This window comes from Bombus terrestris, chromosome 5 (assembly GCF_910591885.1).
Source record: "Bombus terrestris chromosome 5, iyBomTerr1.2, whole genome shotgun sequence".
Lineage (NCBI taxonomy): Eukaryota > Metazoa > Arthropoda > Insecta > Hymenoptera > Apidae > Bombus > Bombus terrestris.
The window spans coordinates 9,009,914-9,037,667 of NC_063273.1; the positions used below are offsets into that span (position 1 = coordinate 9,009,914).

The 27,754-nt window shown below is 27.8% G+C and overlaps 7 protein-coding genes and 1 long non-coding RNA gene across 10 annotated transcripts; 3 read left to right on the top strand and 5 right to left on the bottom strand.

Annotated features, from left to right (window-relative positions):
• Nucleotides 1-261: 261 nt before the first annotated feature.
• Nucleotides 262-6,104, bottom strand: LOC100645751 (eukaryotic translation initiation factor 2A). The gene is made up of 12 exons (XM_048405842.1): nucleotides 5,953-6,104; nucleotides 5,203-5,466; nucleotides 4,900-4,999; nucleotides 4,461-4,636; nucleotides 3,550-3,638; nucleotides 3,330-3,480; nucleotides 3,066-3,236; nucleotides 2,785-2,959; nucleotides 2,548-2,711; nucleotides 2,364-2,456; nucleotides 2,089-2,276; nucleotides 262-2,011 (listed from the first exon to the last, which is right to left on the bottom strand). Exons 1-12 carry the CDS (start codon nucleotides 5,978-5,980, stop codon nucleotides 1,886-1,888), a joined length of 1,725 nt encoding a protein of 574 aa, XP_048261799.1. The 5' UTR covers nucleotides 5,981-6,104; the 3' UTR covers nucleotides 262-1,885.
• A 700-nt stretch (nucleotides 6,105-6,804) lies between these two features.
• On the top strand, nucleotides 6,805-8,932 carry LOC100645076 (growth hormone-regulated TBC protein 1). The gene is made up of 7 exons (XM_003395382.4): nucleotides 6,805-6,963; nucleotides 7,263-7,464; nucleotides 7,531-7,761; nucleotides 7,861-8,021; nucleotides 8,089-8,197; nucleotides 8,384-8,569; nucleotides 8,669-8,932. Exons 1-7 carry the CDS (start codon nucleotides 6,851-6,853, stop codon nucleotides 8,777-8,779), a joined length of 1,113 nt encoding a protein of 370 aa, XP_003395430.1. The 5' UTR covers nucleotides 6,805-6,850; the 3' UTR covers nucleotides 8,780-8,932.
• A 188-nt stretch (nucleotides 8,933-9,120) lies between these two features.
• LOC100645320 (mitochondrial import inner membrane translocase subunit TIM14) lies at nucleotides 9,121-10,311 on the bottom strand. The gene is made up of 3 exons (XM_012308465.3): nucleotides 10,156-10,311; nucleotides 9,579-9,713; nucleotides 9,121-9,513 (listed from the first exon to the last, which is right to left on the bottom strand). Exons 1-3 carry the CDS (start codon nucleotides 10,156-10,158, stop codon nucleotides 9,301-9,303), a joined length of 351 nt encoding a protein of 116 aa, XP_012163855.1. The 5' UTR covers nucleotides 10,159-10,311; the 3' UTR covers nucleotides 9,121-9,300.
• Nucleotides 10,312-10,451: 140 nt separating this feature from the next.
• LOC125385142 (dynein axonemal light chain 4-like) lies at nucleotides 10,452-10,848 on the bottom strand. Its single transcript, XM_048406016.1, has 2 exons — nucleotides 10,783-10,848; nucleotides 10,452-10,709 (listed from the first exon to the last, which is right to left on the bottom strand). Exons 1-2 carry the CDS (start codon nucleotides 10,846-10,848, stop codon nucleotides 10,452-10,454), a joined length of 324 nt encoding a protein of 107 aa, XP_048261973.1.
• Nucleotides 10,849-11,263: 415 nt separating this feature from the next.
• On the top strand, nucleotides 11,264-14,228 carry LOC100644961 (histone acetyltransferase type B catalytic subunit). Its single transcript, XM_003395381.4, has 7 exons — nucleotides 11,264-11,427; nucleotides 11,900-12,084; nucleotides 12,189-12,451; nucleotides 12,533-12,689; nucleotides 12,776-12,990; nucleotides 13,134-13,285; nucleotides 13,352-14,228. Exons 2-7 carry the CDS (start codon nucleotides 11,936-11,938, stop codon nucleotides 13,643-13,645), a joined length of 1,230 nt encoding a protein of 409 aa, XP_003395429.2. The 5' UTR covers nucleotides 11,264-11,427; nucleotides 11,900-11,935; the 3' UTR covers nucleotides 13,646-14,228.
• LOC125385120 lies at nucleotides 13,014-14,510 on the bottom strand. Its single transcript, XR_007224090.1, has 2 exons — nucleotides 14,290-14,510; nucleotides 13,014-14,224 (listed from the first exon to the last, which is right to left on the bottom strand). It is a non-coding gene; the product is annotated as an uncharacterized LOC125385120 (long non-coding RNA).
• A 186-nt stretch (nucleotides 14,511-14,696) lies between these two features.
• On the top strand, nucleotides 14,697-18,377 carry LOC100645191 (S-methyl-5'-thioadenosine phosphorylase). The gene is made up of 6 exons (XM_003395383.3): nucleotides 14,697-15,202; nucleotides 15,460-15,620; nucleotides 15,808-16,028; nucleotides 16,106-16,308; nucleotides 16,378-16,587; nucleotides 16,678-18,377. The coding sequence occupies exons 1-6, from the start codon at nucleotides 15,182-15,184 to the stop codon at nucleotides 16,717-16,719; spliced, it is 858 nt and encodes a 285-aa protein (XP_003395431.2). The 5' UTR covers nucleotides 14,697-15,181; the 3' UTR covers nucleotides 16,720-18,377.
• LOC100644844 (V-type proton ATPase subunit C) lies at nucleotides 17,005-27,607 on the bottom strand. Of its 3 annotated transcripts, none has more exons than XM_020863172.2 (9): nucleotides 27,438-27,607; nucleotides 26,136-26,457; nucleotides 23,464-24,042; nucleotides 19,973-20,159; nucleotides 19,761-19,859; nucleotides 19,476-19,684; nucleotides 19,181-19,325; nucleotides 18,969-19,113; nucleotides 17,005-18,854 (listed from the first exon to the last, which is right to left on the bottom strand). In XM_020863172.2, the coding sequence occupies exons 2-9, from the start codon at nucleotides 26,419-26,421 to the stop codon at nucleotides 18,759-18,761; spliced, it is 1,746 nt and encodes a 581-aa protein (XP_020718831.1). In that variant the 5' UTR covers nucleotides 26,422-26,457; nucleotides 27,438-27,607; the 3' UTR covers nucleotides 17,005-18,758. The 3 variants fall into 3 exon arrangements, with proteins under 3 accessions (XP_020718831.1, XP_048261811.1, XP_012163853.1); XM_048405854.1 differs by lacking the exon at nucleotides 27,438-27,607 and adding an exon at nucleotides 26,746-26,997; XM_012308463.3 differs by lacking the exon at nucleotides 23,464-24,042 and having other exon boundaries at nucleotides 27,438-27,592.
• Between the last annotated feature and the right edge of the window lie 147 nt (nucleotides 27,608-27,754).

A 27,754-nucleotide genomic window follows, 5' to 3' on the forward strand; every position in this document is an offset into this window, starting at 1 on the left:
TCTATATAGAATTTCATGTGCACATGTACGAATTTTTCAACCCCCTATTGTTTTACTTGTTTTAAAAAATTGAATACTATTTCAATACAAGCAAATCTTTTTTTTAATATCACGTCGATTCAAATAGTAATCTATACACATGATGTAATTTAAATGGATTGATAAATTTAAATGAAAATTTTTATCGAGAATTACATGCGTATATATTGTAATACAGGAAAAATACAATTTCATAAAAATATATTACATATCGTTGACATCTGCTGTTTTTAATAATTTATTTTCATAAATTTCACGTAAGTATACACAACATTGGCGATTGTGATTTTTTTTTTATGTAATTCATTTTATGAGATACCCATCACTTGTTAATTAATCCGTAATTTATATGTATATGATTCAATGTACATGTCAGAGATAATGATACATAATTTTTAGTTATTTATTTCACGAATTTTATAAAAATTCGACGTAATCACACATTGTACTATAGGTTTTCCCAATTGTATTTAACTTTTGTTCATTATTATAGCAAAATAAATGGAAACAAGGTAAAAGAAATGTTCTTTTGTCTATTGACTTGTACAATCTATATTGTACAAATTCTCTGATTGTTCAGATAAACCTAAAAATCTCAATATTAGTAAATATTAAATTAAAACAAGTAATTCAACAACTATTATATTGTTACAGAACACAGATTGTTGTTGAATGCTCATACAACAATCTGAAAAATAAGCGAAGGTAACTTTGAACATCATTGAAGAACAGCACTTTAAAAAATCAACTAATTCAAAAAGCTATATTTTCTTTATTACTTAAAAATGTTCCTTTAGTCGTGGAATATAGTTGGTAATTTTTTGGCAGTTTTCTTTCATTTATTTGTTACACTGTGCCACGTAATAGTACTTTTAATTTGACCAGTCTTATAAGCCTTGACAGCAAGAAAAATATAAAATCTGAATCTTAAACATATAATGTAAGGCACAAAACAAAAGTATATATAAGAACGAAAAGTTGTCAGGAAATACTAGTGCAATACTCATTTCATGAGTGTAATAATTATGAAATCACAAAATGATATGTCTATATCTAACCCTCGCTAAATTTTCATAAAGAGATTGATAAAAACAAAAATGGAATAGTGCGCAATAATTTATAAACATAAAAAGTGAAATGATAGCACCTGTCTCCAGGAACAAATTTTATGTGCATTCGGTTTTATAATCATACCATTTTTCTTTTCCACCTCACATTTTCCATCACATATATATATATATATATATATATATATATATATATATTATGCATTTTATACGGGGTAAATCGCTATTGCGAGTCACATTTCAAAGTAATACCAAGATAATATGATTCACCCTGTACAATTTTTTATTTATCAAATGTAATATCAAGAAAATTACTGAAGTGTTTTGTAATGCAACATTGGTATACAGGGCTATATGATAAGGAAGCTTGGTCATCATTGGACTGTTTTCCAATCTTCAATGCCCATTCTTCAATGTTATTTCGAAATATTACTTAGAATAAAGAACCCATTAAGAAAGAAAAAAAGTGGTTTCATTCCCAAGTATCAAAGGAAGGATTTAGCGATGGACCATTTCAATTTCATTATCATCGCTCAAAAAAAAACTTATATTTTTAAATCTTAATATCTTCAATGAGAGACATGGAAATCTATTCCATCCACTTTCAAAATTTAGTTTGTTCCCGCTACCTCTTCAGAATGAAAATTTTATGTACAGCCAAACGTAACTTCCGTACGTGTGATATCGTATGTGAGAGACCGAGATCATTTTCCGTTATTAAAAGAAATATTTAGACTTTTTTTTTAAACCGCATACATATCCATAATTTGAAATGTTCATCATAAAGCAAGCTCTTCAAGTTCCTTCATTAAATCAGCTTCTTTCTTGATCTTGTCTAATTGATTGATTTCTAATTGCTTCCCAGCTACTAGCAGTTCCTTTAATTTTGAAATCTGCTCTAATTTCTGTAAAAAATGAGGAATAACAAACAGCTAAATAAATTTTATTTTATTACTGAAGTATTAGTAACAGAGATTCTTACGCTTTTAATTTTTTTAATTTTCTTACTCCTCTCCAAATTATCACAATCAGGAACATTTGTATTCAAATTCTGACTTTCCGTACTTGTAGTAACTTGTCCATTTGTACTTGGATTGTTTGATTGAGAAGATGCTAAGGATTCCGATTTCTTTGTACCTTTCTTTGCTTTTTTCTTTGCTTTTGTTGTAGCTACAACAAATATTGGATACATGTAAAATAAAATACCTATTTTGTATCTATAATTCTACGCTTTTAAATTTATTTAACGCTTTGAACCTTTTTTCTTATCTTTGAACATTTCATCATCGCGTAATTTAAAACTAATAGTTTCCCCTCTGGCAGAAGGTGGTCGATACACTTGTTTTGATGCTGCAAATGAAATGAAACTCTAATATTAAAAGATAATGTCGATTAATGTAGTAGTTCTATTGTTCTAAGGAACATTATAAATAACTCTTACCTTGTGGTTGACTAGGAGCAATACCTTCAACAGCTTTATAACTAATCGGTTTTTCTGGAAACGTTCCTGGTGGAAAGGTTTGCCATAATACTTCCCAAAGTTCTTCTTGTTCATTCCATGGTCGTTCGTATAATAAAGTTCCGGTATAATGCCAAATCTTAAATCTAAATATGAAATATTTATCGGATATAAATTAACATACAATTATCGAAATCGTACAAAATATAAAAGATTTACCCATTCCCCATTCGAAGTCTAGGTGCGGTAGTTGCAGTCATGAAATGTTCTCCATCTGGCGACCATTGAAGAAGCGTTGTATCAGGAGCTTCAGTTTTAGCAATTAGTTTTCTGTTAGCTACGTCCCATAACTCGATACCACCACGGAGATTGCCAAATCCCGTCAGAATTAGAAGTGCAAAGTGGTTAAGAAAATACAGTTCTTAATAAATAAAAAAAGAACTAAATAAACAAGTCATTTAAAGTTAGTTTAGAAGCATTTTAAAGTAATTAAAGGATATTGTTCCCTTGAGGATTGTAATAAATGCTATTCCGATGCAAAGCACCAAATTCAAATATTGGTTCACACTTAAGATTAAATAGTGTAGCTTTAGCTGGCATAAAATCATATATAACACAGAATTCATTATTTTTAGGAGACCACTGAACAGCATGTATAGGGCCCTTATTACCTAATTTAGAAAAATAAAAAATTACGTTTTGGAGACAAGAAAAAGTATTATTTCAAAAATAAAAACAATAATAATTAATAGATCATAACATACTAAGCATAACCATAGAAGTTTCTCCTTTTGTACTAAGATAGTGCAAAGTTTGTTTTCCATAATATGAAGCGCCTGTTTTGTCAACCTCTGTGCTCGTCATTAATAAAACGCTTGTTCCATTATTATTCCAATAAATATTTACTCTGTCCGCCTGAAAATAGAAATTATAGAATCTTGTGTACTTAAATACATATGTATGAATTTTATAATAATATAATACCTGGAAGAAACTTTTGTTTGCTAAAGCTTGTGTGGATTCGAACTTCGGATATTGAAATAGCCTACCAAATGAAGGCTGATCCGATTTTCCTGTAACATAATAATACTGGTTATAAGAAATAAATTATTAGCTGGATTGTAATAGTAACATAGTACTTTACATGTAATGGTGTAATTAATAATTTGGTATTTAATGTGGAGAGTATTTATTTGTCTTACAAAGATATGATATTAAATTTACTGCAATTCCAAATTTCATTTATAGACACCTAAGAATCGCAAGTATATTGAAACAAAAAATAATTACCTGTTAAATAAACTTTATGAATCCCTAAAACTTTATGAAAGTACTTACATATAAAAATGAGCATGCAATAATCAGGAATATTTCCCATTAATGTTGATCCTGATTATATATTCATACTTGTATATTTTGCAAAATACCATTATGTTTTAATATTCTGTAGTACTTCTTTAAAATATTAAAGTATTCTATACAGATATAATTATCTTATAATCTTCATTCCATTTGTGTATTACATGCTTGCCACTCATATTTGCTTCATAATGAGAGAAACTGAAATAAAAAAGTATTTCATAAAATATGCCAATTTTTTATATGATTTATGCTTGAACTATATTACTAATGAACATTATATGTTTTAATCAGCCAAACGGAATTGCTAATTATCATTTTTAAATCATTTTGTTTGTTATATTGAAATTTGTATGACTTCTCTTAGTTTTTATGAAGCTTTTATGAAGCACTGATGTTTAACAACTAATAAACTGGTATGGTTACATGATAACAACTAAGAAACTAGTATACTCTCCACATATAAGTACCTTGATATAATATACATGCATTTGTTTAATTTAAAATTAAATAAATACACAACAAAATTTAATTACCCGGCATATAACAGAGAATATAGTACGGAGTATTACTTGGTGATATACTAAATCTAGCAACTTTGGCTACATTTATTCTGTACATAATTTTGTTAAAATTGACATCCTCATATAGAATGACATCTGCACCAACTAATAGCCCACAGATTTTTTCATCACTTGTCCATTGAGGTTCCCTAGGTAGATATAAGGAAAATAAGTTCTACCTATTGTTTATGTTTATCTTAAAAAAGTGGGTAATTTTTTGGTAATAATAAATATAAGATTTTTATAAAATTTAAACGTTATGAATGCCATTAAAATATAAAATATTTTTTAAAACTGTATCTTTATGATCACACAATGTTAAAAGATAAAAAGAAATAAATAGTTCGCATCATTAATTGATGAATTTAATATAAATTTTAGTTAAAAATAAAATAAGTATGTAATACATTACCAGTCTGATTGTTTTTTCTGTATGAAACTCTTCACCAGTTCTCCAGTCTCTGATCTCCATATGTGAAGATTTGGTGTTCCTTGAGGATTTGATGTTGTCGCTGCAATATACAAATTAATAATATAAGTATCATTTCCACATTTAGAATATTGAAATATAATGCAAATAAAATAAATGTTAAAAGTTTTATATTTATCTAATTTACTACAAAGTAATAAAATCAGTGAGATAAAGTTAAATATATAAACAAGATATATAACATAAAAATAACTAAAAATAAATAATATAGAATTAATATAATACCAATGAATGGTTCCCACGTCATAAAATATGTGCTTCGAGTGGAGAACTGAATCGCAGAAATTTTGGGCCTTTTAATTTCTGTAATAATTTTCCACGTAGAACAATGTAAAATCTTGGTAGTTACTCCATTGACCCATGCAAAATAACTTCCCTCTGGGCTAAAAATCATTGCTTTACATGTTTTACTGTCATCTTTAGGAAACGACTTCACTGGTTCATATGATGGTGGGCCTTGTCCTAAGCTGATTCCAATGGAACCTCTCACTATAGAAAATCACATTAAAATATTCTAAGCTCCTTTTTCATTATTAAACTATTTATTACATTTAACGCATGAATAATTTTAATAGTAGCAAACGTATAACATGAAAAATATTATGTATATCTTAAAACAAAAAAGTTATTAACGTATATTCCTAATCCAAGATAAATTTAAATATCCACGAATTATTTATGAAATTAAATGAAATTGTCGGAAACAACTATATATATAAATACATTTAATAATAAATGCATTCTGATAACGAGGTACCGCATGACGCATTTTTTTAATCATAAATGTGTTCCAGTAATACAATGCCACATGACGCATTTTTGTGCAATCAGATATAGTGTAATACGAAACTTGTGAAGCATATCATGGATAGATGTATATTCTATGCATGCTAATATCATTTAGAAAAAAATATCAGTAAAAATTTGATGTTAAAGTAAGAAAATTATCAATAAAAACAATATGAAAATTCTTACCAGCGACACAAGGAACAGTTAACGCCATTTTACCTCCGTTACCATGTGGTACCGTAATATCGAGTATCGACCACTCTTGCCAGACTGAGGAATTTGTCCCTTGAAAAGGATTTCTTGCACATGCGTCGCCAACATCGTATGCAAGAAACACGTGCGCTCAGTACCGTAAAAACTAGGATACATTCATCAAATTTTCTTTATCATTTATTTAAATTTGAATAAAAGCAATAATATATTTATATAATATAGCAGCTATAAGTGCTATAATGTATATAAATAAGTTAATATATTCATTACCAGATATATTAAAAATAGATAAAATATCATTTATGTGTATACCGTGATATCAAAATGCGTGTATTAATCTTTTATTTGAATATCAAAAATAATTTTCTATCAATTAACTACGCTTGCGCAAATGTTGAACTAGTAAATCTGTTATCGACTAGATTTCTCGATTGTGAATAATTATCCAGCAAATCGATCTTATTTTTTCAAAAATATTTTATCATTATTACTTTATTTTAAGTTATAAATGTATTGTAATATTGTAAAATTTATAGATTAATATTTAAATGTGGTCTACCGACAATTACGTGTTTATCAAATATTATTTATGTTTCCACTATCTACAATATGAGCCTTATAGAATTAGATGTATGTTTAACTGTAATTTAGATGAGATATATAAGTCTATATTATTCTAAAAAAAGATAAAAAATACACAATCATATTATAAATCATTAACCTTTGAACCTGTTAAAAATTAAAATAAAAATATTTTAATCGTCGTACTTATAATATTAATATAAAATAATTCTTTATTACATAATAAGAATAGATAAGCAAGAAAATATTCGTTAATACAGTACACCATTAATGCAAACATATTTTAATTATGTTGTCGCACAATAAATTTAAAATTGAAAAGTGTTTACTGACCACCCTATATTCGGCAGAAATCATATGTCAGCATCGTCTTGCGTGGGGTATGGCAAGTTCATGTTTTAGGTAAGGTATTATAGATTTTATATTATTTCTTAATTATGTTGTAATACCTTTTTTATTATAGACATATATACTCAAACTATGAATGACATAATTAATATAATACAGATAATAGTCATATTTTTTATTTTTGTTTCGATTTAAGTGAGGTTATGTTTTTTTGAATACAATCTAATTTAGTGACATGAAAAGAATGGGTAGTATTTATAGGATGTATTTCTTTTAATTACAATCTCATAAAATTTCTTAATCTTATGTTTCAAAAACAAATTTGTTATTATATATGTACATATATTTATTAGTAATGTGGATGAATATGGCTTTGAAAGACCTCAAGATTTTGACTATGAAACTTATGAAGATTTTATCTCAGAATACCTCAAAGTACTTGCAAAAAGAGCAAAAAAGTGGTCTGAAATCATTGGAGAAGGAAAATCATTACAACGTAATATTACAATAAAGAGATATGTTCGTAAAGGTATACCAGGAGAACATAGAGGATTAGTAAGTATAAAATTTACATTTTAATTCATTTTATAAACATACAAAGAAAAAATTTCATTTTAAAAGGTATGGCTTTCTGTCAGTGGAGGAGAAGAATTAAAAAATGCAGATCCTGATCTTTATCAGAAGCTACTACAACCTCCACATAATAAACAAGTTGCAGATGTTATTAAAACTGATTTACCAAGAACTTTTCCTGATAATATATTTTTTAATAATACAGAAAATCAACAATATCAATTATATAACATTCTATTAGCATTTGCTCATCAGAATAAAACAGTAGGATATTGTCAAGTATGTTAAATTTATTTTAATTTTTATTATTATAATTTTATTATACATACATATTTTTAATACAATTTATATAAAAGATTTCTTCATATTTTTTTCTAGGGCTTGAATTATATAGCAGGATTACTATTGCTTGTTACAAAAAGCGAAGAAACAGCCTTTTGGTTGTTAAAAGTCCTAATAGAAAAAATTTTACCTGATTATTATACTCCAACAATGGATGGCCTCCTTACAGATATCGATGTGCTTGCAGAATTAGTCAAGTAAATTTTTTTAACTTTTAATATAAATATACAAATTACACATGTAATGGCATCATCATTATTTTAGAATAAAAATGCCAGATATTTACCAACATGTAACGAATATAGGCTTACCTTGGCCAGTCATTACAACGAAGTGGTTTGTGTGCTTATTTGCAGAAGTATTACCAATTGAGGTAAAGTTGATTATATATGCTTTTTAAAGATAAAATTTACACAATTTATGTTTTGCTGTCTTTTAACATTATTGTATGTGGTGTGTACACAGTTGATTCATGCATTAGTTTAACATTTTGAATTAATACCTGTTTGGATTGCCATATACTATAGAAGTATTGAATAAAATATTTACAACTTGGCAGACTACGCTGCGTATATGGGATTGCCTTTTTTATGAAGGCAGTAAAATTATATTTCGGGTTGCATTAACTCTCATAAAAAGGAACAAATGCAACTTGCTTGCTTGTCAAGATTTTACAACATTAGCAGAATGCTTTAAAGAAATAACAAAAGACAGTATTGTTTTAAAATGTCATGACTTTATGCAGGTAAATAAAGCATTTTTCAATTTTTTATTAAGAAAATAAACGTATTTTAACAAACCTAATTAAATAATTGCTATGAAATATTTTATTTTCTTTTACTAGAGTATATTTAAAGTACCTGGATCACTGCCTGGTAACACAATTATTAAACTAAGAACAAAAATATCACGACAACGTTTGGAACAACAAAAGGAGAATAAATTAGGACGATAGTACTAGTAACGAGACTATACCTACTGAAAGATTCTAGTCAATATATTATTTTATTGTAATTCCGAAAAAACGAATGTACGGTATAAGATTATTAATAATGTTGCATCTACAGTATTCCTGTAAATATAAAAGTAAAGGATAGCATACCAGTAATCTATTATTATATTGATTTAGATTAATTTATAAGATTCTTTATACATTTTTTATTTATAAATACAAAGAAAACGGAATACTAATTTTATAAAATTGTAATATATTAATTGTATGAAGATCACGTGTTAAATATTTTTATCAATATAATTTTTAGTTCAATCAGCATCAAAATTAGAAATGAACCATTATTATGTATAAATAACTTTATTATAAGTTAAATAAAATACAGATTCAATATCTTATGAAATATCTATATATATATATACACACACACATATAGATTTACTTATTCAAATTAGAATCATGCGGCTAGATGCAAACAAATTTCATATAAACTATCTATACTTATACATTTATCTATATATAAATCATTTTTCTAGTAAATCTTTTGCTTCATTAATTTTTGCAGCAATATATGGAGATCCACCTCTATCTGGATGATTTACAGCCATAATTTTCTTAAATTGTTGTTTTACTTTCAATTTACTTGCAGTTGGTGATACATCCAATATTAAACTAGCTTCTCGTCGAGTCATTCTAGACTCAAAACCTCCTTTGTAATATTTACTATTTGCTAATGTCTACAATGACACCTTCCATTAAATCTATTGAAACATTTATATAAACTTAACAATTAGAAGTTTACCTGTGAATTTAATTTTGGTACATTTTTATAAGCTTCTGCCATCTTTTGAGATAATTGCGGCATTTTTTTAAGTATATAACGCCCAGTAAAACCCACTACAGCAAGGCCAATGCCTGCTGCAATAAGTGTAGAAGTCTACAAATATCAATTACTAGTAAGAATATGTTCTATAAATTTCGTTTTTTATCAAACGAAAAATAATTAGTCATTAAAAAATGCCATGTTAATTTACATATACTTTAAGTAATTACACGTATCCTCATAACCTCAAATACATTGAAAAGAATGTTAGATATTGAAAATAAAGGTGATTAAAATATTTTCTTCTTTTTTTTCTTCTCTTCATAAATAACAATATTTGTAAAGTCATAACTATTTATTTCATTTCTGATGAAATTGTGATGAAATACGTGCACATATATATACACACATTCTTGACATTGTATATACAGATATAAATCACAAAACAATATTAATTCAGCAAAAAAATAAAGAAATATTAAGGATATATTATTACAAATTTTAATATATCAACAATAAAATTAGTTCACAATATGTCATTAGTTTTTACTCTTACCATTTTATTAAAATTGTCAAAACAATACAGCGCTTATTCAAAAACAACAAAATAAAATAATCTTCGAACATCAAAAACGTGATGAAAAAGACGATCCACTATAGTGATTAGTAAAATCGAGCAGTAGCGACATTTGATCCCATTGTGGATTCAGCTTTATATTTATTGTCCGTTCATATGTCTCTAACCATATTACATATAATTATTTAGACAGGAAAATATAAATAAATATAACAGAAATAATTATATTACTTACATGGTGTACAGTATAGTATATCAAAATTGTAATACTGTCGTTAAAAAGTTGAAACTGTTCTCCATACAAGGATGGCAATATTACCAGCGTTGTACATATATAATAACGACTTTGCTTGATACGTAACTGCACAAGCATATGATTCTCCAATAACCACATGAAATGGGCCACCGAATCTTTTATCTAAATTATCTTTAATATTTCGAGCTGCTAGTTCATGATTATCGGTATATTTCTCCGTAGCTGTAACGCATATTTCCATTGCCTCTTGCTTCATTTCTTCCTTCATATCACTGTACTAAAAAGATTTCAAATAAACCCTAATATTCATTATAATATTAAATCTTGTAAAATATAATTTAAACCCTTACTTTACACAAAGGATACGTATGAAATATTAAAGGTTCTTCTATCTTTTTCACCTCACCTGTAGACATTTTTTATTATTAGAATAATTCTGTTTCAATTAAAAAAAATTATGATTGAAGATTCCAGTAATGTATTAAATTAAAGTACTTAATAAGCATTTCAAAAATTAACATTTTAAGGTTCAAGACAAAAGTTTTAACATAAATATGAAATCAATGTATTTCATTTGTTATTTTATATATGTGATAAGATGTATAAGAAACCGAATTTAATTTAAATTTATAAAGTAGAATTTAATTTTATAGATTTTTATTCATGACAATATAAAATATTAATCTTTTTCATAAAAAATAAATTCACATATTTTTTGAAAATATTCATAATAAAGATCGATTGATATTAATGTGATGTCAAATTTTGTTTTCGTATTTAAGAATACTAATCTATAAGGTACCCAGTCAGATAACCAATGACTTACAAGAATTTGGAACATAAAATCCAGTCAATTCTTAATCTTCGAAGAGGTTGTAACTATCCTAAATAACCGCTTTATTTTTGGCGCGAAGTTGTTTTATAGTTATGTTTACGGAAAAATAATAAAAAGTAGTGATCTATATCTATAAATTACACACAATTATTGAAAGAAGGTATATTGTTGCGATAATGTTACATGTAATGTTGATAATTTGATGATTTTTTAAATCAAAGAATCAGGAAAACATTTACAAATAAATACAAACTTAAGAAATTATTTAATAAGCATTAATTTAACTTTATACCTGAAAATAACATTTTTATATTTATTCTATTTTACACTGATAAAAAAATTTTACCTGCTAATTTATTAAATTCTGAAATATATATTGTATAACCTATAAATGTTATTTAGCGGTAACTTGTTAAGGTCAAATTTGTATATACATATATTTGTGTGTGCGTATGTATATATATTTGTTTATATGTATATATATAAACAAATTCAGTTAAACATGGATAACCACGAAAATATTTGTGTGAAATAATTTTATCTATAATAATAAAATAATTTTACTCATTACTTGTAATTTTATTTGTAAAAGATTTATCAGTAATACAATTCTAATTTTTTATTTTTTACAGATTAATTCGTGTTATCTATTTTAATATTAATATAATATGGAAGATCCAGCTACTGTACGTTTAAAGAATTTGGTGGTCAGCAGTAATGAAGCTTTGGAATTTAAATTAGTACGTTCTGTCGAAGATATAGAAAATGATCAAAATACATTTAAACCAGAAATGTCCCATCAAGTATTTGGAGATAGGTTTGTTATTGAAATATGTATTATTAGAAATCTATATAAATATTATAGATTATATTAAATATATTTATTATGTTCGTTTTTTAATTATTAATTTTGTTTATCAGTGAATCTATATTTGGTTACCGGGATCTCAGAGTAAAGTTATATTACTCAGCAGGTTGTTTAGAAACATATTTAAGTATGAGTTATTCAGAAAAAATAAATAAAGTACTTTACGAGGGAGTCGAAGCTGACGAAGTATTGCCTAACATTGCTGAGAAATTAGCTCCACAAATACATACCAACATAGATGCATTTATTGAATCTTTAAAGAAAGATGAAATATTTATACCTCATGGTGAACTGCTACATTCATTTTCTATCAGTGGTAATGTCTTGTAATATTATATATTCTTTTTTTATATCATAATTAATCTAAATAATTAATCAAAATTTATAAATAATATAGATGAAAATTGTACAAGAAAATTTGAAGTTTACAAAGCAGACATGACTTATAACGGTTTTAAAGAGTATCATCAACGTCTCCGTACATTTGTATTATGGTACATAGATGCTGCCAATTTTATAGACATTGACGATGAGCGGTGGCATTATTTTAATATGTAAGTTTAATCATGATTTTAATTTATGCTGCTTATTGATTACATGACAAATTATTTTGTTAAATAGATCACTTTTTGTGGAACAGGTTTGAGAAATATATAACAGCAGATGGTACTGCTCGCTATGCAACTACTGGTTTTGCTACTGTATATCAATACTATGCATACCCACATCATATTAGACCTCGTATAGCTCAAGTTTTAATATTACCACCATTTCAAAATATAGGTCTTGGTACACGTTTGTTACACGCTATTTACTGCGAGTATACTGGAAGAAGTCAAGTCAAAGACATAACAGGTAAATGAAAACATAGAAACACATAATCATTAAAAATCCAAATTTGTATTTGAAAAGAATAAAACAAAAGTGGGGCCTGATTAAATACTTTTATTTCAGTAAATCTAGTTCATTTTGGTAAGGCATTGTCATCATTGTTGTAGTTGAGAACCCTTCCGCGACGTTTCAACGGTTAAGAGATTATGTGGATGCAATGAATTGCAGTAAATTATCTAGTTTTTCACGAGAATATCTACTTCAAGGTTATAGTAAAGCGATGGGTGAAGAGGCTAAAGAAAAATTCAAGATTAATAACGTATGTTTTATATTTTTTTCACTATAAAAGATATTTTTAGATTAAAATATTAATTTTCATTTTTAGAAACAAGCTCGCAGAGTATATGAAATTTTAAGATTACGGGCAACAGATTTAGCAAACGAGCAAGAATATCGTAGATATAGATTAGATATAAAAAGGAGATTGAATATTCCATACAGACGCGAACAAAATGATTTGGTAAAATTGGAATGTGCGTTGAAGAACATTGATAAACGTATGAACATCACTCTACCTACATTGGAGCAACGTATGCAAACTCTTGACCAAGAATACAACAGTTTAGAAGAAGAATATAGGAAAGTAATTAAACGTTTAGAAAATGCGGGAGAACTTTGAAATTTAATATTTTTTCTATTTTTTATTTTTATTAAGCTGCCCGTGTATGAAACTATTGATACTGCTTCAATATGAATTATCAAAGAAAATCTTTTTTTATTGATTCAATAAAATTTCTTTTTATTAAGTAATTATATTATGTCTAAATTGTAAAATGTAATATAATATGTCTAAATTTTTAATGTTTGAACTTGAAAATTTGAATGTTAATTTGAGCATGCATCCACTCCTACTCCGACGCACACTCTATATTTCATTCTTTATAAGGCTTATTCGAAATGAACCGGAAGAAGTTCAAATGGACTCTCGACATACTCGTATCGTTCGGAATCCCGAAACTGGATTCGGATATCAGCATGAGCCACTGGCATATATTCTATGGATACGAAATTTCGTGAAGCCGCGTGAAGCAATTTGATCGCGGCCATATTGACTTTAGTATATAGCGCCACTACCGGTTAATTGGTATACTTCATTTTTCTATACTCTTCTTCGCCCTCACAGCATTCATCATTTTGTCACTATCATTGACAAAAGACGAGTATACAGCATGGATTAAGAACAGAAAAGATTTCCTCTCTGCTAAGAACAGGATAAACATGACATTAAATGGAATTTTGTGTCTTAGGTTATGAAATACCGACCTGCCAAAAAATCAGAGTGTTTCTTACGTCCTCTGTAATTTCCTATAGCGAACATAGAAATTATCATAGACAACTCGTTAATGATTATATCACCTACGAGATACAGGAAAAGATTCGGATAAAGTCCCATTCACATATCTAAATTATTGTAAAGCGATTTTCAATTTGACTAGACGGAAACAGGTGGAGACGCGTGGAAAAATGTTAAGAATATAATAGGTTATGCATGAATTCATCGTTCCGATCATTTACAAAAGTATAGAGTTCTATATTTTCTTTGTTAGCTGTCTTATTCTATATCTTGTAATTTTATAACAAAAACGTAGTTTCAATCCTAACTACTACTTTACTGGATCGATAACGTCGCATGTGACACGAAATTACATGGGCGATCAGGGTGCCTATGTACCTCGTCAGTGTCACTACATAATGGTCATGAAATCATGGCCTGTTGCGAGGGTAAAGAGGAGTACAGAAAAGTGAAGTACACCGATTAACCGATACTGGTGTTACATACAAAAACCTCATTATGACAGCGATCAAATTGCTTTACGCGGTTTCACATAACCTCGTATTCATGGAATATATCTTAATGGTTTATGCTGATAACTGAATTCAGTTTTGGAATTTCGAAACTTCTGGAAGCAGATTCCGTCCGATCCCTCCCGAACGTCTTTCAATCCATTCCAATCCCAAATACACGCGTACTCTTATACCTCTAGTAAGTGCTGAATCGATAACGTTGAAAATAGTAAGGGTCAAGACTCTTATCAATGATATAAAAATACATTTAATGTTGAGCTTTCTCCATACTTCGTTTGTAGTTTTTAAAGCAGTAACTTAAATTCGGTGTATATCGAAAACTTTTAGATAACATCGAATAAAGTTAAAAATGGCCAAGTGTAAAGTGAAGGTAAGATTATTCGTATTAAAAAATTTGAGAAATTATATTTAATTAATTTATAGTGATACTATGCTCGGCGAATAAATTATCTATATCTTTTTTAAATCGTTTATATATTTGCATTATTATATTTGTAAATATTTGTATAGTTAATAAAATATATTGTTTAATTGTATAAACAATTTCATGTTTTGAAACTGTCACGTGACAAATAGGTGGCTTTTATTTTTTAAGTTGAATGCTATTGTATCTCTACAAACTTTTAGGTCGGAATAATCGGTGGTTCAGGTTTAGATGACCCTCAAAATCAAATATTAAATTGTCAAATTATAATTACGCGAGAAAAGGCTAAAAATGAGTTTGGATTTCCATCTAGCGATCTTTACCATGGAAATCTTAATGGTGTAGACGTGGTATTATTATCAAGGTAACATTTGTGCTTTTAAAAATGAATTTTGAAAATAGAATGAATAGATTATTGAAAATAAGTTAATGATATATCATACATTCCTTTATGTTTTAAATACTTTCTTTTTTTTTGGAATAAAAGTTTAAAGCAAAAAATTTTAAATTATAATAATAAATTATAAATAATAATAATTAAATGCATATAGACATGGACCAGGTCATATAACACATCCCACTGCAGTAAATTATCGTGCAAACATTGAAGCTCTCCGCTTAGCTGGATGTACTCATATACTTGCTTCAACAGCATGTGGCTCTTTACAGGAAACTATTTATAGAGGACAATTAGTTGTTCCAGATAGTTTCATAGATAGGACAACAAAGAGAAGTATTACCTTTTATGATGGTACTTCACCTAAATATTTTGGTAAACTAGATTTCAATATTATATTAATAACGTACTATCAATCCTACCCAAATAAATATTACAGTATCAAATTTTAGGAGTGTGCCATATGCCAATGGAACCAGCTTTTGATCCAACTACATCTCAAATATTGTTTGAAGTTGGTAAAGAATTAGGGTATGACATAAGAAAAGAAGGAACAATTGTAAGTATAGAAGGACCAAGATTTTCCTCAAAAGCTGAAAGTAATGCAATGCGTTTATGGGGAGGAGACTTAGTTAATATGACTACATGTCCAGAGGTACTACATTTCTTTTCAAATTTCTTTGTACTAATTTGTAAATTTACATAAAATATATTTTTAAATAAGGTATATTTGGCAAAAGAAGCTGGACTTCTATATGCAGTTGTAGCAATGGCAACTGATTATGATTGCTGGAGAGATTGTGAAAATAATGTTCATGCAGCTGATGTAATAAAAGTATTTAAACAAAATGTTAGTAAAATAAGACATTTACTTATAAAGGCAGTTAAACGTATTGGTGAAAAAAATTGGGACAAGGAAATTGATGCTTTACATGTAATTATCATAAAGTACTTAAGTAGCTAAGAAAATATAAATAATTTTATATTACAGAAAAATAAGACTAAATTTTTCTTCTTTTTCCAGGAATTATGTCAGAGTAGTAATGTTTCTTCTCATACTTTATAAGTTTGTGTATTTGTAATGTAACAGTAATAATGTACTACTTCGTACTTTGGATTTATGTTAAGTTTGATAACAAAAACTGAAATTTATACACTTATAACGATTTTAAGAATACATATTGTTCGTTTTAATAAATAATATAATTAAAATAAAATGCGATATTTGTTATCCAATATTAGTTAATCTAAATAGTTAACAAGAAAGAGAGAGGGAGAGCGAGATGATTAAATGATACTTTATATTTAATGTGTACATAAATTGTAACAGAGTAATTTCTTGATCATGTACTCCATTTAAGAATTCATTTATTCATAGATTTAACATACAGTTATGATTCAGCTAATATTGTGACTGAAATGTTTTTACAACTGGAATTTAAAAATTATATATTATTAATATAATATTGTAATTGATTTTGGAGTATATAAAACAATACATTTTCAGAATTATCAGTATGATACATATAACGTTTTTAATACATAGAACATTTTCATTATTTAACGCATAGGAAAACTTTTCTTTTATAAAATTTATTCGATGACGATAAAATTTCGTTTACTTTTTAACACTTTATCGTCAACTGTATAATAATTTACAGTTTGAAATACAAATGCGCTTCGAAACACTAATGAATTAATGATTATTATCCGAGCGGAAATTATAAACTAAATTATCTTCCCATAGGTTAAAATATGTTTGCTTAAATCAGGAAAAATATTATATCTGTAGACCATTCTATTTCTCAAATGTATGTATAGAATAAAATTGAATATATTCAGACATACAATTCGATTTACATCGTTGTATTAAAAATACCATTTCGAAAAAAATAAAATTTAAGCAATATTTAAAGTAATATTGCAAAGCATAGTTTCTATACATAAAGTATTTATAATACAACTTGTTTAAACAACATGCACCATAGCGATTCCGTATATTACTTTTCATTTTTGTGCAGCCTTCAAATCAATATTTAATACTTCAATTGTATTTATTATAAAATGAAAAGCTTTATATATCATTTGAACTTGAAAGATAATGTTAATAATACTTCAAGAGTTCCACTAATGTTTTGCAGTTTTATAGTTTTTAATAAGTAACATTGATATATTAGCATGTATCTGATACACTCTGCATTGTTAAAACATTAGTTTTTAATATTAGTGAAATAAATTTACAGTATCTTAACACTTCAATAACACTTATTTTACTAGTTGTCGCATAATACAATATGCATTATGAAGACCTATTGAATGAACATGGTAAAAGCATTTGAATCAAAACAGATATTATGACATATGTTCTTGTAACAAGATGCACTTTCTTCTTTATAACAATATTCACAATGGTCTTAATTTTATAAGCAATACATAACATAATACAATTCTACATTGCAGAATTTCTATTCTGGCACAATATATTTTTTGCTCTTCATGTAGTACTATATAAAATAGGTTGTGCTATATTTAATTGTGAGAATTTTGGTACATTTATACAGGCATTTTACGTAGAATGTGATTATTATGGTTGTTAATCTTTAATATATTCAATTTTTTTTAAAACTGCAAATTTAAAATATATAATCATATTATGAGTCTCATTTGTACTAATGTCTTTTGTTCAATCAAATATAGCCTGTTTAAAAAAAAAAAAGAAAATTTGAAAGATGTATTCAAATTCGTCTGCTAAAATTTATACAAATGATTGTGCATTCTATTATGCATAGTTTATATTAAGCTAATATCATAAAGTACATACATCTCTCCAGGCATTTTGGTGTACTATAAAAATATCAGTTTTGAGTAAATATTTGATATACTCCTGGAAGTGAATCAATAATAATTACATTTACATTGAAAATCAAGATCTTAGCAAAGTTTTAAAAAATGCAATATGTCGTAGTTCATGTAAACAGAAATGATCATAGTTCATATAAACTACTTTGTACACATCTGCTTTAAGTACCTGGAGATATGGAAGTATGTTTTATGTAAATGAAAGGATATTTAAAATATAAGAAAATAGACTCATCACTCCAATAATTAGACCTTATTGTCAACCATATCTACGTTGATTTTATAATACACATAAGGGAAATAGTCATTTTGGCCAAAGCTTAACCCTAGTATATCCATGCTCTGTTTGAACATACAAATAGGAAAAAGATATTAAGTAATACATGCCAGAATTTTTATAAAGAAATCAAAGTAAATTCCTTTAAAATAATCTATTATTAAAACGTTACAACTTACATCTTGACTTCCTTGTGCACCAGATGATGTTGTAGCAGAAGAATCTAAATGAGCGTAATGCTGGTTCAGAACATCACGTAAACGCCTTGCACATTTTTTATGAGGATGCAATAATATCGCTTGAAAATTTACAGGTAATCCATACCTAATAAGTCATAATTTAATTGATATGTGATTATATGTAAGCTTTACAATATCAAATGATTATTTACCTTAGGACAGATTCTACAAATACGCGCAAAGCTTTAACATGAATCCATGCACAAAAACACTCACTAAAGTTAACTTTTAACCAACGTACAAGAGGCCCAAATTGTTTCTTTTTATCTGTTACCAATTTTGTTATCTCATTTTTTCCTATAACATATTTTAATAAATTTCATAATTGCAAATAATATTAATGTCTCTACTATAAAACTAAAGATTGTATAAACTAATTTGTATGTAAATAAAAAGAAAGTATTTGTTATAAATAGAAATAGAAGTTTGTAACAAGATATTAGGTACCTGCTGCTAATTCCTCTTCATTATATGTAAAATCACGAACAATGAACTTCTTTTCACGTGCGTGTAATTTAAATTCATCGATAACTTTTTTGAACAAAGTAACAGTAAATAATCCATACTCAACATCTTGAGCGATGAGTTGTGTGGTACGTGGTACTATCATTTTTGTTAACTTTTCATATCCACTATGCCACTCCTGGAAATTTGATCTAAACATTTCATAGAAAAAATTTTGTATCATCTAAAGAAATAGCAGCAATTACAAAATTTGTTAAGTAAGTTTACCTTGGGACGATTACAAGCAAAGTAGTTAAATATTCGCTATCCAAGATAAAGTGTTCCTTCTTCACTAAATCTGCCAAATTTCTTGTTAATAAGCTTCCTCTACATAATAACAATTATCTTCCTTAAATAACTTTCAAGATATAAAAATCTTAAATAAAATCAATAATAATTTACATATATGAAATGTTGGGCAATAAAAAGTTGTAACTTACGTTTGCTTCTTCTCAAGATTTTGTAAACTTCCTTTCAAATTATTATATGTTGTAGATTTAGTTTTAAGATCAGCATCAATTTGACCCACTTGTTTACTGATAATGTCAGCAATATTTCTCAATGATTGCTTGATAGGATACTTTGCCATATCCCACTGGAATTGAGTTATATATGATGGTAGATCACCTAGTAAATTTAAAATGTTAGTGTAATTGTTCTGTGAGATAACCATCTTCATTTTCTATATAAATATTCAAACAGAGCTTGGTACAATTTTGAAAATGTGGAATCATAAGTAACATGCAATGTTTAAATTACATGTAGTATAATTAATGCTTAAGTGTGTTTATAAATGGAATACTGAATATATTTTTAATGATTTGATAAAGTTTATAAGCTGGAAATGATAAAGCTCTGTTGAATTGTAGATATATTGTACAAATGCAGAAATATATCTGTAACATCTAATTTTATCAACTGTAATATTTACATTTTTCATTTTTACATATTTTTTCACACATTTTTATTATATTTTTATGTTCATAAGAAAAGTGATAGAAAATTCTAAACTTCTTTTTAAAGAAAATAATATTACTTCTACTTATATTATGTTTCTTTTATGCTAGTTAAAAAAAAGAAAAGAAAATTATAAATCTGCATGTGTACAATAAAATTATGCATATGAGTACATATCTAATTAAATTAATTTTAGCTGAACCACAATTAAAATAATTTTGTAGATTGACTCTGTGATAAGGAGAGTATTGATAATAATAAGATAACAGAGAAAGACTGTTTCTACTAAACTCATTTTTTGATTCTAGTACGCTCCTTACTTATTATTAGCGTTACAAGAATAAGCGAGACATTAACAAAAAAGTACAGCATGCAAACATTAATGTATAGAAGCATTTTATGTTATCAATTCTTTCTTATTGTAAAATTCATTTTATTTAAGTAAAGTTGATCTTTCTTTTTAATACATAACATTTATAAGTAGACATTAGCTCAAATCAATTAATTTATATATCTGTAATGAAAAAGAATTACTCGTAAATCACGTTTGAATGAATCGTGAAGTTTCAGAATTAAGTAGTTCCAGCTAGTCCCTTTAATTCAATGTTGTAAGATTTGTTTCACTGCAATTTCTTTATTATCAATAAAAAGCTTTTTGACAAAATATTCATTCAAACAAAATTTATGATAACTCTGTAACTACTGATGGATTTTGAACTGTTATCATGTCCTTTCATGAAATTGTCAATGGATAATTTTTTATGAATAAGCACACACGCACGCATGCACGCATACGCATGTACACTTGTTTCATTAGAGTATGAATGCAGTGAAAACTACTGAAATATGATGATCAATGCTATATAAATAGTTTGTATCTTTTAATTATTATTTTCAAGATATCATGTTTGATTTGTGTATACTAGAGACCTAAATGGTGTAGCATGAACAATAGTAACATAGATATAGTATACAGCTAAACTAAAATATTTAAGCATTTCATGCCAACTGTTTATGAAGTATTTTATAAAAGTTGATCAGTAGGATGTTCTCTGTGATATGGATAACTTGTAGTGTTGAAGGGTACTGAGCACCATACTGTCATTAAAATTTATCTTATCATGCGAAACAGTATGTTGTAAGTCCATGTACCGATCGATAAGTGTTTTAAAATTTTTATTAATTGTGTCTCATCTGTAGTCTGTGCTAACGTCCATAATACATATGAGTACATGTATTATAGTTTGTGCAATAGTCTTTCTATGAAAATTATAGAAAGTAATGGTTTGAAAGCATATAAAAGCTAGGTATAGGAAAATGCTAAAAAATGTATTGAAAGAAATAAAGTTATTACTAAGATTGTGTAACTGTGTTTTAAATATAGCATACTTCTTATAATTCTTCTTAAACCATACTTTAGTCTGTATTTATGGATATGAATTTTAAATCCACAAGATTTTCTGATTCACAATCATAAATTTTAACTTTAATAATGGTATATATAAATTATTTAAGTAACTTAATGTAATGACAAAATAATTACATCAGACCAACTTATTATACTAACATATTGTAACTTTCCTTTTTTTTGTATATGAGTAATCTCTAGTAAATTTAGTATTTATTTAAACATGTATCTTTTAAAAATAATACATAAAAAATGTTATACATAGGAAAATTGAAACAAAGTATGGTGTAAAAGAACATGAAGTAAAGAAGTTATAAAAAAGAAGCAGTTAAAATGTAAGAAAAATAAAGTTGATAATGATTGAGGTAATATACTATGTGTTCATTCATTCGTCCACAGCACCTGGAACAATTGATTGAATGATTTCTAAAAAATATTAATCAAATAGAACACTCTCATATCATCAAAAATGAATTTTAACACAAAATTAGATAGTCCCTTAATGTGTTTTGTACTTGTTCATCATTAGGACGCAGGAGTGAAAAAGAACTAGCTAAGAACTTAAAACAAACTAGAGCATTTCCCGAAAAATAAACTTTAAGAATGTACGCACATTTGCTGCAATTAAAATGTGCTAGAACATGGGCAGCTGTCTTTGTTATCTTCCAATTTTTTAATTCCTGCGTGCACAAGAAATATTGTAGAAATATCACCGAGGAAATTATTGTGATACAACACAAAATATTTGATATACTAGGCTTCTGTATTTTGAATCACAAGCTAAGTAAACTAAGCCAAGTATCTTTTTCCTTTTGGTACTGTCTCACTTGGTGTATGCTGTAAGCATTTGAGAGAGATTGTCATGACTTTTATAATGTGCTTTAATATTTTTTCTTTCTTTCTTTTTTTTCTTAAATTGTCAAAGTATATACAAATATGTAACATATATTTAGTCACTAATACAAAGAAAATTGTGTCTTTTGAATAATGCAAATTCAATTATAACAGAGTGTAGAAAATTTATTACAGTGACAAAAAATAAAAAATAAAATATGTAATAAGCAATGCTTTCTCATTTGACATAGCACATTAACATTTAAGAAGATTTCAAATAATTTATTACATTGGAGGCAAGATTTGGCATAAAATATTTTAGCATTACAAACATTGCATATATGTAGTGCAGAGTTGTGCAGAATTGACACTGAAGGAAATGCGCACTAGGATCATAAAGACGCTTTCAATATATAGTGACTGGGAAAAACTGAAACAACGTGAGTTTCAATTATTCTTGTTCTTTTTCCTCTAAGCAAAAGCTGCATGCGAAGATCATTGTTTCAAAACTTTCAATACTATGAAATGACAACCTCTCTCTCTTTCTTTCTCTCTCTCTCTCTCACTTTCTTTCTCTCCTATATCTACCTCCAAAGGAGATAAGACAAGACAAGAATCGGTCGCTAAACGGGCGAATCACGAGGTGCACAGGAAAATAGGTTTGAACAAGTCTCGCAGCTATGTTGGGAGAAAAGGTTCGACGGGTTGACCTGGCGGTGATAGGACGGGTACCTGGATTGGGCAAATTGCCGCTATGGTCTTGGTCTTGGTCTTGGTCGTTGTTTTGGTCCGCATCGTCTTCGTCGTCGTCATTGCCGAGCGATTTGCGATTGGAGGTAGATCGATCTGCTTTCTCAGTAGTCCGATGACGTGTCGCCGACTGCCATCTAGTCTCTCCTTCACTGCTACAGTTTGATGAAAGGGAAAGACTCGGACTCGTGGGAGTAGGACTAGGAATAGGTGTGGAAGAGGTAGAAGCAGCGCACCAATGCGCATGGTAGCATGAATATGCTGATAAAGGATCATTTGATGATCTGACATCACAGATTCCTTGAGGACTATATGATGATTTCTTTTCGGTTTCAGAAGGATGATTGTGATGTTTATGACTATGATGATACTCGTGATGATGATGACGCTGGTGATGATGCTGACCTAAACAGGCGGCTGGTTCTGGTTCACATTTCTCCGATTCCTTCCACTGCTTGTGATGCTCCTTTGAAGACTTGTGTGATGGGGTGACGGGGGTGTTTGGCGGGGTGTCCGGACCCCCTTCGGGGCTCGAGCTCTCCCCATCCACTGACGTTTGACCTATCCATTACAGCCCAGTCCCAATCTCCGCGCGATTTTTCTTACGTCTCGTTCAACTATTATTGCGTCCTACGCAAATGCCTAACGACAATGCTGTCGAAACTCAATCAAAATAACTCAAAAAAAATAAAAGAGAAGTCACGGAGTATTTAGCGCATAGACAACCTCTCTATTTCATTAAAAATTTAATCACGGAAATACGACTTTAATAAATGGATAGTTTTACACATCATAAATGAATGTTAATTTTTATTTCACTAGTGAGTATACATATTAAGAGCATCGCGTTTACGTTTGTAACAAAAGAAACTAGTGAGATATGCAGTTTTTACTAAAAAATAGTAAGTTAGATCTATATTTAAACAATTGTATTTATAAAAACTATGCACCTCATGATTACAATATTCAGTTATTAATAAAATCACTATACTTGCTAAAAATTTGTTAATTCCTATTTTTTTCGTTACTACATTTTGCAAATAAAGTACCATCTAGATCTTAAAGGAAGATTTCCGTTAAATACTCCGAAATGGCAAAAGCAACAAAAGAATGAAAGAAAGAAAGAACGAAAACAAAAGGTAAACAAGACATAATCAAAATGAATAAAGGAACTGAAGACAAAATGAGCAAATTATATGCAATAATATCAACTTAAATTGCAAATGCCAAGGGTATAAAATAACTGAAGAAAAAAGGAAAAGAATCCTTGTAATAACTAATTCGAGCTTGGTGACCACAGTAACCCAAGCAACTCCTTGCGTCCTTTGTAAATTTTTAATAAAAAATGTGGTCTATATCTCTAAATCATTGTATATTTGAAATATTTCTTCTACATATATTTTAATATATGATGATACTGCATGTTTGTGTATTAAAATTTTTTGTAGCTTTATACATCTTTGATGGTGCACATGTATGAGCATTTGTTAATAAAATAATAAGGTAGGGAAATAGGGTTAATGTGGTCCAAATTAAACAAAGCAAGCCAAGCAACACCATAAATATGAGAAAATATTTGTTATAAATAATAAAATAAATGAATTCTAATCCAATTATAGTAATAAGCATTCTACAGATATGTAAATCATATGCCAAAATATGATGTGTACCATCATATCTTGCACATTAACTAAAATTCTTAATTTTTTAATAAAGTAAAAAATTGAAAAAGGTAAAGAAAAGAAACACTGATTTTATGCACTTAAGTAATAATCATATTGACTATAACAGATTGACATAGACTATGTTACTCATAAAAATAAATATGCATATAATTTTTAATGTTTTTCTTTCAAGGATAATTGTTCAAATTACTTGATTGTTTATTTATTATATAGAATTTAGAATATTTTACATTCGAACAGACATTTTAATATATTACAGGAAAACCTTTTATAATACAGATTCTTTCAACTAAATGTTGAAAAGTTTAATAAAGAAGATGTATGGTACATATCATATTTAAGAATGTTAATTACTGTGTGCTATAGCCACAAGTATTTTGCCTGCATATTATCCTCAATAAAAAAACATGTCTATTAAGACAATTTGTAAAAAAATAATATTGTTGTTATTTGATTATTAGCGTACACAGACAAAATTTTGTTTCCATCTATCAATCTATTAATGTAGGGTACTGAGGAGAAGGATCAAAGACTCTAATCGTGCTATTATTATTATTATCAATGAATAAATTAAAATTTTTAGAAAATCAACTGATACATGTTTAAGATCATTGTTAAAGAAAAATTCTAAGTTGTGTGCATGTTTTGTGTTGTGTATAGTATTCATTGATGTCTTTGCCAACCAATATTATTTTATTGTTAAAACATCATACACAAAAAATCGATCGATACCTGTTTGTAAGGATTCAAAAAGATAAAATACCATGATATAATAATATAATACCAATATTTTGACAAATCTTTAATATTGAAGCATTCTATTTAAAGCAAAATTGAATAGAAAGTTGATAATTTTGAATCCTTGACTTTTTCAATAATCTGTTCTCTTATATCAAAGAATAGATTATATATAAATTTAAATTATAAAGCAAATTTTAAAAACATAAACACACTAATATTTGTACTCACTATTGTTAGCCAAAAGATTTTCATGTAGCTTGTCTCTTTGATCTTCTAAAACTTCTCCAAGGTATGTTGCCACCTTGCGTGTTACTTGTTCAACATAAGCATCAAGTTTTCCTAGATCATCTGATAAGCCAACCAATTGATCCAATGTTCCCACCTTTAAATCTGGGATATGAAATTTGTAGTTGACAGACAAAGAATGTTGTTTTGATGTCAAATTGTTCATGGTTTCCCATGTCTGTTGACATGTTTTATCTCCAGGTGCGGATATTAACCAATATTCTGTCATTTTGAACAATGTTCCGATATAGATGACTTAGTATATCTGAAAAATTGTATTGTAGAAATATTATGTACTTCATTCACATAAATTGTCATATTTTATAGTGTTATATACCTATTTATTTGCATTATATTTTGTATAGCAAATTTTATTCAATCTTTTAACATTTCTCAAACATATAAACATCAAATAATTTTCTATATATTTATTCAAATCTTTATAGAAATATTAAAATGGTATTTTGTATTAAAATAATTGTATAATTTATCTATGATAAATACATTTTTGAGTTGAGAGTTGGCTGTAGAAAAAAATTTTGTCAACAATCACCTGTTTGTCTATCAAACGTAGCTAATCTATCACATTAACATTATAATTCTACGAGTATCGTCCATGGATTCGTTACTTATTCGTGTATAAGTAAATGGTGGTGCAAAATTCAGAATTCTAAACAATTGAAACATTTGCAAAGCTTTGAAAAATGAAATAAAAAAAGGGGGTGTGGCACAACATATTTCTTTCACTGTGGTATTATATTATGTAATTAGGCGCGCTTTCCACGTGACATATACTAAGTGCAAGAATGGCGCGCCGAACTTACAGAACGATCAATATATGGAAATGACAAGTGTTCATAAAATTACAAAAGAGATGGTCTTAAATTCATAGGACTATACAAAATGTTCAGTGCAAAGTCGAGCTTATAATTGAGATGACTTAATGGCGTCCACTATTAAACCAATATAAAATCGATAATACAATTGATTTGATCGTTTTCATAAAAAATACGTCGTACACTAAATTTCGAACAATCTGGAAGCTTAATATCAATCAATATAATGAACACACAATATATTACATTGTGTGGCTCAAAAACAAGTATCACAATCTTAATATTATATTTGACAATAATCTTCAATTTCTTCTTAATCATAAAACATGAGTTAAAAGCACTTTCCATTTAATCGTAATTTATCGATCATTGATTTATTTTAAACGCGAAACAAATTACTTCTACTTACCCCAGATATTTCAATTTGTACCTTTACTTGCAAAACACGGTAGATGCTTGAATTTCTCTAGAAATTTAAAACATTCGCTGTTCTAATCACTCAGTCGTCGAAACTATATCAGAAACCATTGTGACCTCACGTGATGACAATTGTGTGCTGCTGTCTTACGACCCGCCCGGCAACTAAAGCATAAACTAAAAGAATCATCGGCTGATTTGGAACCAGAGATGAGTAGAAAGATTGCCAATGAGCATGGGAGAAATTCAATCAAATCAAATTACACTTCACGAATTACTGCCTCTAGCGGTTAAACGGCGGAACTATAC